This window comes from Notechis scutatus, chromosome 2, assembly GCF_049901735.1.
Source record: "Notechis scutatus isolate UNSWTSFEM ecotype Mainland chromosome 2, rNotScu1.2, whole genome shotgun sequence".
NCBI classification, from domain to species: domain Eukaryota; kingdom Metazoa; phylum Chordata; class Lepidosauria; order Squamata; family Elapidae; genus Notechis; species Notechis scutatus.
Genome location: NC_142010.1, coordinates 245,862,448 through 245,877,315, shown reverse-complemented (window position 1 = coordinate 245,877,315; position 14,868 = coordinate 245,862,448). Strand labels below are relative to the sequence as shown.

At 39.0% G+C, this 14,868-nt stretch overlaps 1 protein-coding gene across 1 annotated transcript in view; it reads right to left on the bottom strand.

Moving 5' to 3' along the window:
- Positions 1–3,881: 3,881 nt before the first annotated feature.
- PLCXD3 (phosphatidylinositol specific phospholipase C X domain containing 3) overlaps positions 3,882–14,868 on the bottom strand; it is a 96,495-nt gene continuing 85,508 nt past the window's right edge. Inside the window, exon 3 of the mRNA XM_026666322.2 lies at positions 3,882–6,019. Coding sequence (XP_026522107.1) covers positions 5,863–6,019 — 157 coding nt within the window. The 3' untranslated portion in view covers positions 3,882–5,862. The remainder of the gene's footprint in view (positions 6,020–14,868) is intronic.

The window sequence follows — 14,868 nt, the reverse complement described above, 5'->3', positions numbered from 1 at the left end:
TTTCTTTCAAAGCACAGTCATTTTAATCTTTATGATTTTTTTAAAAAAATGCATATTAAGGACAACACTCCTTACTTTTATAGAAGCTTACTATATCTTGGTCCATATACATTAATCCTCAACCATACATGAAGCTTCAAGATTTCACAAAATCTTAAACAGATGCAGCTTTTAAGAAACACAACCAGCTTTTTCATTCAGAATTAAGTTGTTAATTCTCATAAATTGTATAATGTGCACAACCCACACACCTGCACACATACACACAAACGTACACAGGGAAACTTACAGGAACACTGGCACAGTTTCAGAATTATGGAGAAGGGAATCACCAAAGTTTCAACAAATATGTCATTAATACATTTTACACTGTATACAGCATTTTTCTTAAAAGAACCTTGTGATTAAGTAAACAGATACAGTTCAAAACAGTGTAAACATAGAGGCTACTGAAGAATTATACCACACAGATTGTATAATACACTATTAACTTTTGCTTCACTGTAAAGAAAGAAACATCTAAGAAAGTTTTATCATTTGAGCTATTACGATTACACAAAGCACACTTTTTAGATGGCTGTGCTTGTGTCTCCAGGTGCCCTCTTTGAAATTAAACACCCTGTGAAGAACAGGTCACCTTCAGGAACATTAAGTCTAAAGCTTCCCAACTGGAAAGCTTCTTTTTATTTTATTTTTATTTTTTTGTCTGTTTACAATCCACTAAGGGAGACAATGCTTTGAACTAATTAAAATCACACTGGATTGAAATAAATATAAAAACAGAAACACAAAGACCAAGACAAAAATATATTCATCCTCAACCATGGAATAACGAAGTCGGAAGGCCATCAAACTCAATCCTTCTGATCAGTGCAGGACTAAAAATAAAAGTGAAGAGAATCCCACCACTTCTCTGGGTAGCTTGTTCGACTGTGAGCATCTTTGCCCCTTAATTTTAAATTCTGTGTTATGTACTCTAGGGCAGGGGTCTCCAACCTTGGCAACTTTAAGACTTATGGACTTCAACTCCCAGAGTTCCTCAACCAGCTTTGGGAGTTGAAGTTCACAGGTCTTAAAGTTGCCAAGGTTAGAGACGCCTGCTCTAGGGTGACAGGGAACAGTTCTTGGCCTTAAGTCAGGGTCCTCAAATTTGGCAACTTTAAGACTTGTGGACTTCAACTTCCAGAGTTCTGTGAGTTGAAGTCCACAAGTCTTAAAATTGCCAAGTTTGGAGACCTCTGCCTTATGTGATAGCCTCAGTGACTGAAGAATGCTATCCTATCTCTCTTTAAGCTTCTCTTCTCAAGGCTACCTGTTCCAAGTTCTTTCACCTCACAGGAATAAGATTGTAGAGCTATTATTACCTTTATTGTCCTTCTTTGAATTTGTTCTGCTTTGCCCTTCCTAAGGTGCAGTAGGCAGATTTGGTTGCAGTACTTAAGGTGCGGTCTAATTAATAAAGCAATGGTTACTCATGCTATTGATAAGCTATACTACTCTGAGTAAATAATTTTTAATGTGCCCCAAGGGAGACAGGTTTAATCCATGAATCGAGTGTGCTCATTTTCTGTTCATTTGATTTACATTTTAATTTAAAAAATCATCTTTAGCTTTTATTTTACAACTAATTTAGGTCTCATTTGTAAGAGGCAGCCCCCCCCCCCCCCTTGGAAAAACTGCATAAAGTGCGCTGACATTGTATGAGTGTCCTGCTGTGGAAAGAAAGACTCAAATGCCAAATCACTTGAATCAGAACTGCAGAATTTTTAAACTGCTATTACAAAAGTTCCCCATTAAAATTGTGTAACCTTGCTTTATCCCACTGTATTCATCAGGTGTTTTGTCTCTCACTGATTACTTCCACCAAAGGACAAAATGGGTCTTCACTCTTTTTAATGAAGGCCAATTTATCCATCTATCGTTGTTTCATTGCTATAATAGGAATTTAATTATTAGTTACACATAAATATATATTAATTAATGCTCCTCTCTCTTTTCTACCTGTAGTTCAGTAAAATCAATAAAACAAGGAAATATATTTGGTTATATCTGCAGGAGCTGTTCTTTGTTTTTAGAGCTTGAATCAACAATTATAAGGGATGGTAATCTGACATCTCAATGATTCCACTAAATCTAATATATACTGTACTATAGCTATGCACATACACACACACACACACACACTACATTCTTCTTTTATGACTATTCAACATTAACTCCTTGCAGTGACCTTGACTATAGGCTGCATACTGGAGTTCTAAGTATCCATCAGTGAAAGAATGTGTGAAGTAGGTACTAGAGTCATGTCAACTGCCACATTGACAATTTGAGCAGCCCTTCCTCAAATCTACCTCATATCCAGAAGAGAACAGTGGAGGAGGAATGTTATGTAAATTCTGACATTGGCACCTAATATTTCATACAGTTAGGTAGATGGTATACCAGGCAGCACCCTGTGATTGGTTTAGTCTTTATTGGGACTCTTCAAATGAAGGTAGCTAAATGTCACTCTGGGATTTCAAAGTCTCTACTAGGAATCGGACTCATAGACTTTTGCTCTTTAGATGACTACACATGGCATTAGCTTTAATGTCAGAAGGGAATAATGTTGTAAGATTCCTCAAATTAGCATCCTTCAGATGTGAACTTCCATCTTCCCTTGTCATAGATCCTCTAAAGATAACCCAAAATAATGACATGCTCTCACCAAGGGTATTCAAATGTTATTCTTCAAAAGGAAGCTTTGAATATTAATTCAAAGGAGCTGGTTGTGATTTGCTCTTAACTGCATGTATACATTTACAAAAGTAGGTTGTAAAACTGCCTGATTGTATCAATGGTCCACGTTGTCTAATGCCTCTTCCCAAACAAATTAGTCAGATATTCCTGGAGAAATTAAAGCTATGTTTTGAAGACCCTTTCTCCCTCAATCTTATTGTATGATTTGATCAAAAATGAATTTACTCCTTAAAATAAAGTATATTATTTAAGACAAATAAGGACTTTTAAAAGGAAATTGACAAATCAGGGGAAAAAATCTTCCTGCATTGCAGACATCTTGTATTACCTATTTCAAGTGAGGATTAATGTCAGAATTAAGGTCCTTGATTCATCACTTCTGTCTAAGTACCTAAGGTACATTGGGTATAGAGACTGAATGATATATTTTAGCCACCCAGATGATCACAAGTATTTATTGGGATAAGTATTTCCTACATTCATAAATATTTAATCTCACTAATGGTAGCTATTCTGGGACCAGATGAAAACTGACTTCAAAGAATTATTAACCTATGTTAAGATTTAAATCAGAATAAAGAGGAAGGAAAGAGAAATGTCCATTTCCTCAGCAAAGGGGGTTAACAGGACGCCGAACAATTACTATCAGCAAGTTAATCATGGTTGTCATTGTCAACAACTTCATCAACATAATTCATGCTGGATGGGAATCATAGCCCCATATTAAGGAAAGTTGCACTAAATAGAATGAGGAATCGCATAAGGAGAAACAGAAGAAGAAAAAAATCAAAAGCTGAAATGACTTGGAAATGTTCAGATCATAATATTCTGCAAAGTGGGTAGTTATAACAGGGAAAGGAAAATGGATCTGGATATTAGATGTAAGGTTTGATATTGGTGATTTGACACAGCGGTTGCCACAAAGAAGAGGGAGTCAACCTACAGTATTTCCCAAAGCACCTGAAAGCAGGACAAGAACCAATGGATGGAAACTAATCAAGGAGAGAACAGCATAGAACTAAGGAGAAATTTCTGGACAGTTAGAACAATTAAATGACTTGCCTGCAGAAGTTGTGAATGCTCCAACACTGGAAATTTTAAAGAAGAGATTGGACAACCATTTGTCTGAAATGGTATAGGGTTTCCTGCCTGAGCACAAGGTTGGACTAGAAGACCTCCAAGGTCCTTTCCAATTCTGTTCTTCTGTTCTGTTAAGATGTGTGGACTTCAGCTCCCAGAATTCCCAGCAACATGGGCAATTGAAGTCCACCACACACTTTAAAGTTGCTCAGCTTAAGAAACATTGCTCTATAACATTGTGGAATCTTCTCCAGTCATAGCAACTGAGTTTGTGTTGGGGAACTAATATTTGCATAACAGGTAAAAGGGCTGCAGGTTATTCACTCCTAATTAACATATTCCACTATTTTATCTCTTAGCATTTGGATATTCCCTTATGAGGCAAGTGAGTGGGAGAAGTTTCTATTGTGATTTACTACAGGTTGTTTTTGAGATAGATTTTTCATTAATGTTCTTTCACTCAGACAATGAAAAATTAGCTTCGTATTATTAATGCTTACTGAACTATTCTGCTTATGCTCTTCTTGAAGAGATGCATATATATTTTGCTTTGAACAAGCTGGAAAAGTATTTTTCTCTGAAAAGAAGGGTATGCTGCTTTTATGTGTTATCAAAAATCATATTTGGAGGTATAAATTCTGAGTTTCTACGAAAAAATAGTGGAGAAGATTTATACCTAGTCAGGCTGATAGATGATCCAGTGAAATCAATATGACATATCAGTTCATGATTTCAATGAATCTCTGTAAGCGTGGCTAAATATAGATCCAACCTTATATTATTCTTTATATCCTGGCAGTCTTCCAAATACAAGAGAATATATGCAGCTTAAAGTATGAGCTTGGTTTATAAAATTGCTTGTTTGCTTGCAAACATTTCATTACCAAACTAGGTAACATCATTAATGTGAGTGAATATGGGATTTGTTCCTTGTTTATATACAGAGCTTACTCTGCAGTGTTAATGGGTGGGGGATGTTCTCCTTGGTAGTTCCTGATTAGGATATTGTTTTCTGTTTGATTATTTGTTTGATGATAATCCCTGCTTATCTGGATATTGGTTGCTGGAAAAGTGTCTGATTTTTTTTCATATTTTTTTAATTATCTCTTTTGAATGCTGTGTAAATATGATTTATCTCTATGTGACTATTGGTGGTCACTGATCCATAAGTAATCATGATTTAGTTTAATAACTCAACAAAATATATTTAAATGTAATTCAAAAGATTAATTATGCAGTAAAAGGGAAAAATAGGCCACTCTCTAATAACGGTAACGCCATTCTATAGTGTCACTCTAATGCCACTGTCCAATGTTTTCTATTCCTTTTTACCCAATAATCAATGGCAGACTGTCCATCGGTTGCAAGAAGACAAAATTAGATTAACAATGTAATGTTCCTTTTTTTAAAAAAAAAAAGAAAAATGAAAAAAACATATTCAATGTGTTCTGGATTTCCAGAAAATGTGCACATAATAGACAGTGGAACTAAAACAACTTGTTAAATTGGTATTAGTCTTTAATATTGATGGCCTATCCCTTCCACTTGAGTAGAACCAAGCTAATGCCACCAATTAATTCAACATTAATTAATGGAGTACACTGGCAGATGCTACACCTTGATATGATAATACACAGTTCTCATCCATTAGCAAAATTCCTAATAGCAATGGGAATTTATTGCATAAAAGACAGTAAATGGCTGCCAGTTATGAATCAAGCTTAGCAACAATCATATGTATGGCCAAAAGCACATTGGTTGCTGGCAGAATATTTATTAATGGCTTTCTGAATTATGATAACTTAAATAATAAATCCTGACTAGGTTTCAAGAAATACAGTTGCATCAATGTCAGGAAATTATTACAACTTATAAAAATGTCCCCTTTTTGCCTATTCTGTCCAATTCCTCGACACTTTCAAAAGAAAATGATAATGTTCAGCATGTGCTTGCAAAATCTGTGGTTACAAGATTACAACCTAACCTAACACAACTGGAAAAAAAGTTCAACTGTGGCGCATGTTGTGACACATTACAGTACTATCAGGTTGTATCAGTTCCACCTTCATCCAAGTCTTGGTTGAGTTTTATGATTGTGCTGATAAAGTCGCCAAGTTCTACAAAGTCTGCGGTGACAATGTTGATGCCACTTTCACCTGGTGTCTGAGCCTGGACCCACTGCATCATGGTAGGGAGAGCTCTGGAAAGAAAACGGGTAATCATTATTATCAAGCAAAACAAAGTCCTGGACTCTGTAACAGAAAAACAAATACATTATTTGCTATCCATTTCCGCCTCTTCTATTCTCATCTTTTAATTCTGCTAAATTGGGTATGTCTAGTCTAGTGAAAAGAAGGACTAGGGTGACATGATAGCAGTGTCCCAATATTTGAGGGGCTATCACAAAGAAGAGGGGATCAACCTATTCTCCAAAGCATCAGAAGGCAAGACAAGAAACGATGGATGGAAACTAATCAAGGACAGCATCAACCTAGAACTAAGGAGAAATTTCCTCACAGTAAGAACAACTAACCAGTGGAATGGCTTGACTTCAAAAGTTGTGGAGGCTCCATCACTGGAGGCTGTTAAAAAGAAGCTTGTCTAGAATGAGGGGGTTGGACTAAAAGACCTCCAACTTTCCAATTCTGTTATCTGTTATGAAGCAAACATCAACTTTATTAATATTTAAGTGGAATGAAATTAATTTTCAGCACAAATACAGTTATTTTCAAACATATCTATACTGGACAAAATTGAATACAAAACACATTCACCAAATTGTATTAAGAACCCAGAATTTTTATAGAGCTGCATTTAAAAATAACTGCAATTCAATGTTGACATAAGTTAAGAAATATGGTGAAATGAGTTTTGTTTAATGTCAAAGGCAGAGAAAACAAAAATGAATGAAGTATGTCTTGGCTTGTTGTCCACTAGTCATGAATTAAATGAATCATCCTTTGGGCTGGATTACTTAGCAAGCTGCAGGAAATCTAAAAGAGAGCCAAAAAGTTGCAATCTTTGGTTGTGCTGGAGGATGATAGAGACAAAACCACACTGGAATTACCAAGTATACTTTTCAGAGAACGCTTAGAGCATGGCACAAATATGCAAAACCACTATATTTCCTTCTCACACCCAACAAGCCTTTTGTTTACTTCTTTCTGTACAAAATTATCAAAATTGGCCCAAAATAAAATAATAATAACAGCAATTGTTGTCAACAGATACAGTAGAGAAATAAAAAAGCAGAAAAATCCATCTTTCACTGCATAAAAGTGAATTACATTGCATGCCTAATATCTTCTTCATTTAACACTGACCTTAAGACAAAGTTCACAGAAAAGAATATAATGTACTAAAACATCAGGAGAGTCCGTAAATTCTGGTCTCGCCTTAGTCATGAAAACCAGCTGGGTGACCTTGGGCCAATCACTCTCTCTCAGTCCAACCCACCTCACAGGATTGTTGTTGTGGGGAAGATAGAAGGAGGAAGGTATATGTTGGATATGTTCATGGATGGGCTTCAAAAATTTCAGCAACCGGTTCTCTGCCCAGTTGCTAGGAGGGCATGGCCATGGTGGGTGTGGCTTAGTCGGCCTCCTGCACCACGGGAGGGGGGGGCGTTTTCACCCTCCCTGGGCTCCGGAGGCTTTCCTCTAGTCTCTGGGAGGGAGAAAATGGCCTCCCCCGAGCCTCGGAGATCCTGCAGAAGCCCATTTTTCACCCTCCCCAGGCTCCGGAGGCTTTCCTCAAGCCCCTGTGAGGGTGCAAATGGCCTCCCCCGGGCTCCAGAGGCCCTCTGGGAGGCCTGTTTTTTGCCCTTCCTGAGCTCCAGGAAGGCCCTGTACTTACCTAGCATCCAAAACAGGACAGGTGGGGACTCCTAGGAGGGGAGGGGCGGGTTGGGAGGGGCCAGCCAGGCGTGGGATTTACCGGTTTGCTGAACAGGTAATTAAAAATGATAAAATTAGCTATCGGTTCGTGTGAACCATGGAGAACTGGTAGCAGCCCACCTGGATATGTTCCCAGTCTTCAGTTACAGTATTTGTAAAAATAATAAAGGCAGAATCCAAACAAACAATAGCTATCTTTCTTGAATAACAGATCTCAAGGAAATACTCCCTATAATGATCTCAGTGATGGAAGAAGCCAGATTTGGTGTTTTCCCTCTGGGCGAAGGTGGCTTTTTGGTGGCAAAAGGCCAGTTGTTTATCCTTCCTTATAATTTCCAATCTCTGCATGCCTCAATCCTCATAATGGCCCCCATTAAGTATTTCAGTCAGGAAAACAGAGACCATGCTGTGTAGCAGCTACCCACATGCTTGAATGCTCCTGGGAAGTTAGAACAGCTACATTCTAAACCCACATATATTCTGGCTTACAGATATAAATGAAATAAAGAGGGTGTGAGATGTAGTTGATAAGCTTGGCTAATCATGTTTTTCTGAATGAAGAGACCAGACCTAAAAGGTTAGATCAGGGCTGTCAAACTCGTGGCCTGCGAGCCAGATATGTCACATGCTGGCCCTGCCAACGCCCAGTTTGGCAAAGGGGGGAAAAGTCACGATACATCACGTGATGCCGCCATGATAACATGAGTTTGACACCCCTGTGTTAGAGGTAGTCCTTGTCTTACAACAGTTCATTTAGTGACCTTTCAAAGTTACAACGGCACTGAAAAAAGTGACTTAGACCCGTTTTTCACATTTACAACCGTTGCAGCATCCCCATGGTCATGTGATCAAAATTTCAGATGCCTGGCAACTGAGCCATATTTATGACAGTTGCAGGGTCCCAGAGTCATGGGATCCCCTTTTGGGACCTTCTGACAAGCAAAATCAATGGGAAGCCAGATTCACTTAACGACCATGTTACTAACTTAATAACGCAGTGGTTCACCTAAAACTGTGGCAATAAAGGTCATAAAATGGGGTGAAATTCACTTAAGAACTGTGTGACTTAGGAACAGAAATGTTGGGCTCAATTGTGGTCATAAGTTGAAGACTACCTGCATTACCCCAAAAGTAGGAAGAGTAGGGATAAAGGTTGCAGAATACCTTATGCCACCAGACTTGAAATTCTAGACCTAGAAAACCTAGAACTATGCCACCTTTGGTCTGATCTAAGTATAGTACATAAAATTATATATTATCAATGTTCTACCTGTCAATGAATACTTCAGCTTCAACCATAACAATACAAGAGCACACAATAGATACAAACTCAAGGTTAATCGCACCAAACTTGATTGCAGGAAATACGACTTCAGCAACAGAGTGGTCAATGTCTGGAATACTCTACCTGACTCTGTGGTTTCTTCCCCAAACCCCAAAAACTTTAACCTTAGACTTTCTACTATTGACCTCACCTCTTTCCTAAGAGGTCTGTAGGGGGCGTGCATAAGCGCACCAACATGCCTACTGTCCCTGTCCTATTGTTTCTTTTTTATTTTTCTTATACTGTATGTATCCATTTCATGTATTCATAACTATGCTTATACTTATACCTGCTATCTTATAATCACTTGACAAGATAAATAAATAAAATAAAATAAAAATCCAAGAGGTTGGACTTGATTTCAAATTGCTCTTAATTGTCTGACTGCATCACAGAGAGGTAAGACATTTGAAAACAGTCGGGAGCTGAAAGAGTTTCTATATCAGATTATGGTACAAATCCTAACTCCTAATTCCTAGTCAGCTTCTCTGTACTCAATCCTATAGTGGGCTTCCAATTTTAGTTATAATTAAAACATTTATTCCCTCTCAAAAAATTAAACCGCACCACCTGATTGAATGTGCTTCCAAATTTTATCCAGCAATTGTAAACTGTTGAATTATAGATAAGTCCTTCTGGACCACAAATCTCCTAGTTGCAAGGATGCTAATCTGGGGGAAGTGGATTTGCTAACAAGCCCATCCATGTGTTTGTTTCCAATTATGTATGTTGTTCCTAAAAATGGTTCTTCATGCTGCCAATGCCAAAACCGGATTTTGTGACCAAGAAGCTACAGCTCCCTGATCGTAACTGATAGATGGGGCTACCAGTAGGGTCTATTGGAGGAAGACAAAATCTGCAAATGGCAAGTGTGGCATTGTGAGTGAAGTCCTGCCCTTTTTATGCAGACAGCACACATATGTATAAAAGAGGTGGGCTTGTTATTGCACTTGATGTGCTGTAGGAATTTTTTTTTACCTCCTCCCCCTCTGCAATACACTTCTGCAGGCTACAGAAAAGTGAAAAGAGAAGAAAAACCATTCAAATTGCTCTCGTATAAGGACAGCTCCTCAAGTTTCTTGCTTCATTAAACAGTTTCTATTCCAGTTGGTCCTGGTAAGAACTCCATCCCATCCCATCCCATTCCCGTCCCATCCCATTTATGCCCCAAAGGTCCCAAAGTCTAGGGTAAATTATTATTCGACTTGAAAAAATTAGTGCCTAAAACAACCTTTCCCTTCCCTTCCAATTCCTTCCCTTCCCTTCCGTTCCCTCTTCATCCCTTTTCTTCATGTCTGATATCTTTAAATTGGAAGCTAACAGGCAGGGACTGCCTATATTTTAATGATTATATTTTGGAACATCTCTAGACTGAGAAATGGAATGGGGTCCATTCCCTCAGTAAAACCTAATGCTCAGAAGGCTCATGGACATTGGCCTTTCTGGCAAGACGAATGATTCATCGCAGCTTTCTTCTGGGATTTTTTTTTTACTTCCCCGGCAAATGTATAAAGGTTTATACAAATGTATAAACCTAGATTTTCTTGACTTGGTGCTCTCCCATCATAAAAACAGCTAACCTTGCTTCAGTTTTTGAGATATTGGGTTGGGTCATTTACAATATGTGTTGCTATGTAGTTAAACAAAAGACTGAGATGAAAATGGTTTTTTGGGGGAAGTATTTATTGGATTTATATCATGTCTTTTCTTCCCAAGCTTAAGATAGTTTATAGGGGGAGCTCCAGATGTGGTATTCAGCAGATTCTCTGCCATCTTCTCTGGCAAAATTCAAGCCCATAAGATGGAATTTAACCAAAAGTTTACTATTGTCTTCCATACCATGTTATAGCTACTATGCTCTATTTTTACATTATGCCATCAGTGCAGAAATATATGGAATGTGGATTTTGGTCCCTTCTTACATCTGATAGCATTCATTTTGCCATTCTCTCTCTTTCTGTGTCAATTAAAAAAAAACTGGAATATTTTTTGCTTTTAAAGCAACTTGTTTGTTTCATAGAAATAATTTTTTTTCTCTTCCTTCACTTCTGAAGCCAACCTGCTTTTATTTCAGTCCTCCAGAGAGAGAGAGAGAGATGTGACAATTATATTCACTGTCAGATCATTTCTGGCTTTTCTTTCAAAAAGGTTGTAGGAAGCTACCTTGTACTACCGCTCAAATAACTGCTACATGTTGTTCAATACAAGCCAGGAGATGTTTAGACATTTCAAAGCATTTATTTAAAGCAGAAATTAATCCAAGGAACTTCTACAACAGTTCCCTACCACTGCAACACTATGCAGTTAGATCGATTGATAGATAAATTTGTTCCAGATCCTTAGCATTTACTGCCACACTTTTATTCATTTATTCACAGGTGTGCCTGTGGAGACTGCTTGATGATTGAAGTGCTATGAAAAGATATTCAAAGGCAAACATTTCCTGTAGGAGCCCCCATCCTGTGCAATGCCTTTCAACCAGATCTAAGTTCTACACCCTCGGTCCAAGTACAGGTAGTTCTCAATTAACATGGCAGCTAGGACTGGAATTAGCACTGCTAAGCAACACAATTATAAAGCACCGCATCCCATAACTCTGCAGCTTAGCACTGCTGGAATTGCCTTCATCCTGCAAGGACCTGACAAGACCCCAACTTCTGACTTCCTGCCAGCTTCCCCACTGACTTTGCTTTCACAGTGGAAATTGTAATCAGGTGATCGAGGGGACAGTGAAACAACTGGCATTCTAAAGATTGATTGTAACTACTATTTGTTCAACACCATGATAAGTCTGAAAGTGATTGCCGAGCAAGTGATTATTAACCTGTATTCAAGAACCTTTTAAAAACACACATTTAGAGCCGGGGAGTAAGAATGGGAGATGTTCTTGAATTCAGATGACTGACTGCTGAATTTCTCTCACAGCGTGACTGAAGGTTCTTTAATAGCTGGGTGGGAGAATCTGTCTTTAAGGACAACAGTTGTTTCCCAGAAACATTGATGGTGGAGGCTTTTTCAGAATTTACAGGAATTAATAGCGAAAAACCCAAACTATTTAGTGGTATTTCCAATTTCTAACTTTTTCTACTTTTCTCCTCAGGCTATTTACTAGCCACTATCTACTCCATTGTGTAGTCACTAAGTTCCTCCTCCTCCTCCTCCTCCTCCTCCTCCTCCTCCTCCTCCTCCTCCTCCTCCTTCTCCTTCTCCTTCTCCTTCTCCTTCTTCTTCAGTGTTTCATTAGGAGAAAAGGCTAGGAAGGGAATTGGCTGGGCTACTAAAAGTCTGCTTAAAGCTTCTCATCCTAGGATTTTGGAACTTTCTTAGCTATGCCTCTATATTAACATTCCAGGGATGGTGGATCTGGATCTTCTTCCTGGTCTCCCAGTCTGGGGCCCCTCTGAGAACTTAAGGCATTGTTCCGCAGGCAGTTACCTCCTTTTGTCCCCATCGGTCTTTGGTTTTGGGTGAACCACATCCTGTGGCTCAATCTTCACTTCTCTTCTTCTAGAAAAGTCTCCAATGAACATCTTCATACTCAAGGGTGGGATTCAAATTTTTTAACAACCGGTTCTGTGGCCGTGGCTTAGTTGGTGGGCTTGGTGGTCATGTGACTGGGTGGACACGGCTTCGTGGTCATATTACTAGCTGGGCGTGGCCAACTCAACATCACTCACATCGAGGCACACATCTCCTCACCTGGCCTCTCATGACTGTGGGGATGCTGCAACAGTCATAAGTGTGAAAAACAGTCATAAGTCACTTTTTTCAGTGCCATTGTAACTTTGAAAGGTCACTCCACACAAGCAAAGTACCAGCAAAGGAGGAAAAAAAACTCCAGAGAAGTTCCTGAGACAGGAAGTCTAGTCCTGCCAAGAATGTAATGAGGGTTAACGGAGAGGCAGTTTCTGTAAGCAACACCAGAATGTTTCCTTCCTGCCTTCCTTACAGGATTAGGCCAGTAATTTCTTCTAAAAACCGGTTCTCCGAAGTGCTTAGAATGTTAACAACCGGTTCTAGCGAATAGGTGCGAACTGGTAGAATCCCACCCCTGTTCATACTCTTCTCTCTCTGGGACCAGGAAATGGTAACTATCCCATCCAATGGTCAGATGTCTCTCTCCAGACACCAATTTTCCATGCAGTCTCTTTAAAAGCTCTCTATCTCTTTTGATACCTTAGGCAACATAGATGTAGGAGATGACCAAGCTGAGCCTGAGGGAGGGGTCAAATACATCATCAGTCTCCCTTCATGCCCACAAGAGATCTAAGTCCAGTTCACTTTGACTCTTATCATCTGCCAATTTGCTTTGACCATTAGTAATTTAGATTCTTGTAGAGAGCATTAGCATACAATAAACCTGTATTCATTTGAACTGCCTGGACTTCTGCTTTCCTGCACTTGGTTCAAACATAGCAATGTGTTATTCCCCCCATATACTGTTAGACCTGTCAGCATTTAAACCTCTAAATAGAAATACTTGTTTCCATTTGTTGAGAAAAGTATAATTTTATTAGAAATCAGGTGTATTCCAGTAATGCACAGCCAGAACTGACAATTGTGTGCCAAAATCTCTTCAGCTCAACTTTTCCCTCCCTTAACTGCCTCCTATCATCAACTCTCCCTCCCCCATGACCAATCAGGTTCAAGCAAGATGTTTTTAGAATGGACACTTCAAACTTAGGTTGGTATGCAGCTGTCTTTTTCGGGGTGACCTGAAAGCAGCATCTTGGGGAGATACAGAAATTACTTTCACTTTCCCCCAAGCATTTCCCCCTCCCATCCACCTTTCCCTGAGTTCATGGCAGACTGTCACCACTTGGCAGCAAAGCACACAAACAAGCACAAGGTGGTAGCAGCTGTCCCCCTCTCTCCCCATCCCCCTCTCTCCCACAATATTGTCTCCAGAAACTCCCCCTCCTCAGGCTCAAGATCTCCAAACCTATATAGTCGGTTGGCCAATGAGAATATTGCCTCCATCTGCTCCACAAGAGTCATGGCTAGCAGCCAGGGCAGCTCATCTTCCATAAAGGGGGTAGAGGTTGCACCTCAAGACCATACCTGAGCTTCCCCTCTCCATTTTTTCCCCCTCACCTTCTGCTGACATACACCAACACAACAGCCAGCCTGGCAATGAAATGCATACACCATAAGATATCATGAGATGTTATGAGTTCTAGCATTATGATTATGTTAAATTTAAGTTGATCGTATTAATAATTAATACTGGCTTCGCAATCTTGTTGCTCATTTTGTTCATTTGAATTGTTTTAATGTAAAAATCCATCTCTGTAGTTGCTAGGAATCGACAATGACTTGATGGTACACAATCTTCAAGCAATGTTTTTGGCACATTTCTTCAAGTTGCACCACCTAACCAACACAGAAACATTTGTAATAAAAAAAAAAAATATTCAGAAAGTTCAGGTCTTCTTTGAAAAAAACCACTCTGTGTGGGAGGAAAAATAATTGAATTGCATCCTTTTTTAAAAAAAATTACATTTTCTCAGAGAAATATATTTTGTCTTTTGAGCACCTTTGTGTTCTTGGTTTGCTTGGTTAGATTCTCATTTAATGGGACCGATAATTTTCCTTCAGTCTCTTCCACAACTGAGCTCCAACCTTCAAATGAGCTAGAATACAAATCAGTATAACACCCAACATTCAAGCCAACAGCTCTGCTGCTTGGTGATGATGGGGACTGGAGCTTAGCGCCCTATTGAGGAGAGCTGTTCTGCATTTCTGGTATTGGCTTTCTGCCTCTCCTGGAAAGTGTGATGATAAATAGCTGAAGGTGCTTGCTTTTGACATTGCCATGATTAATACTCT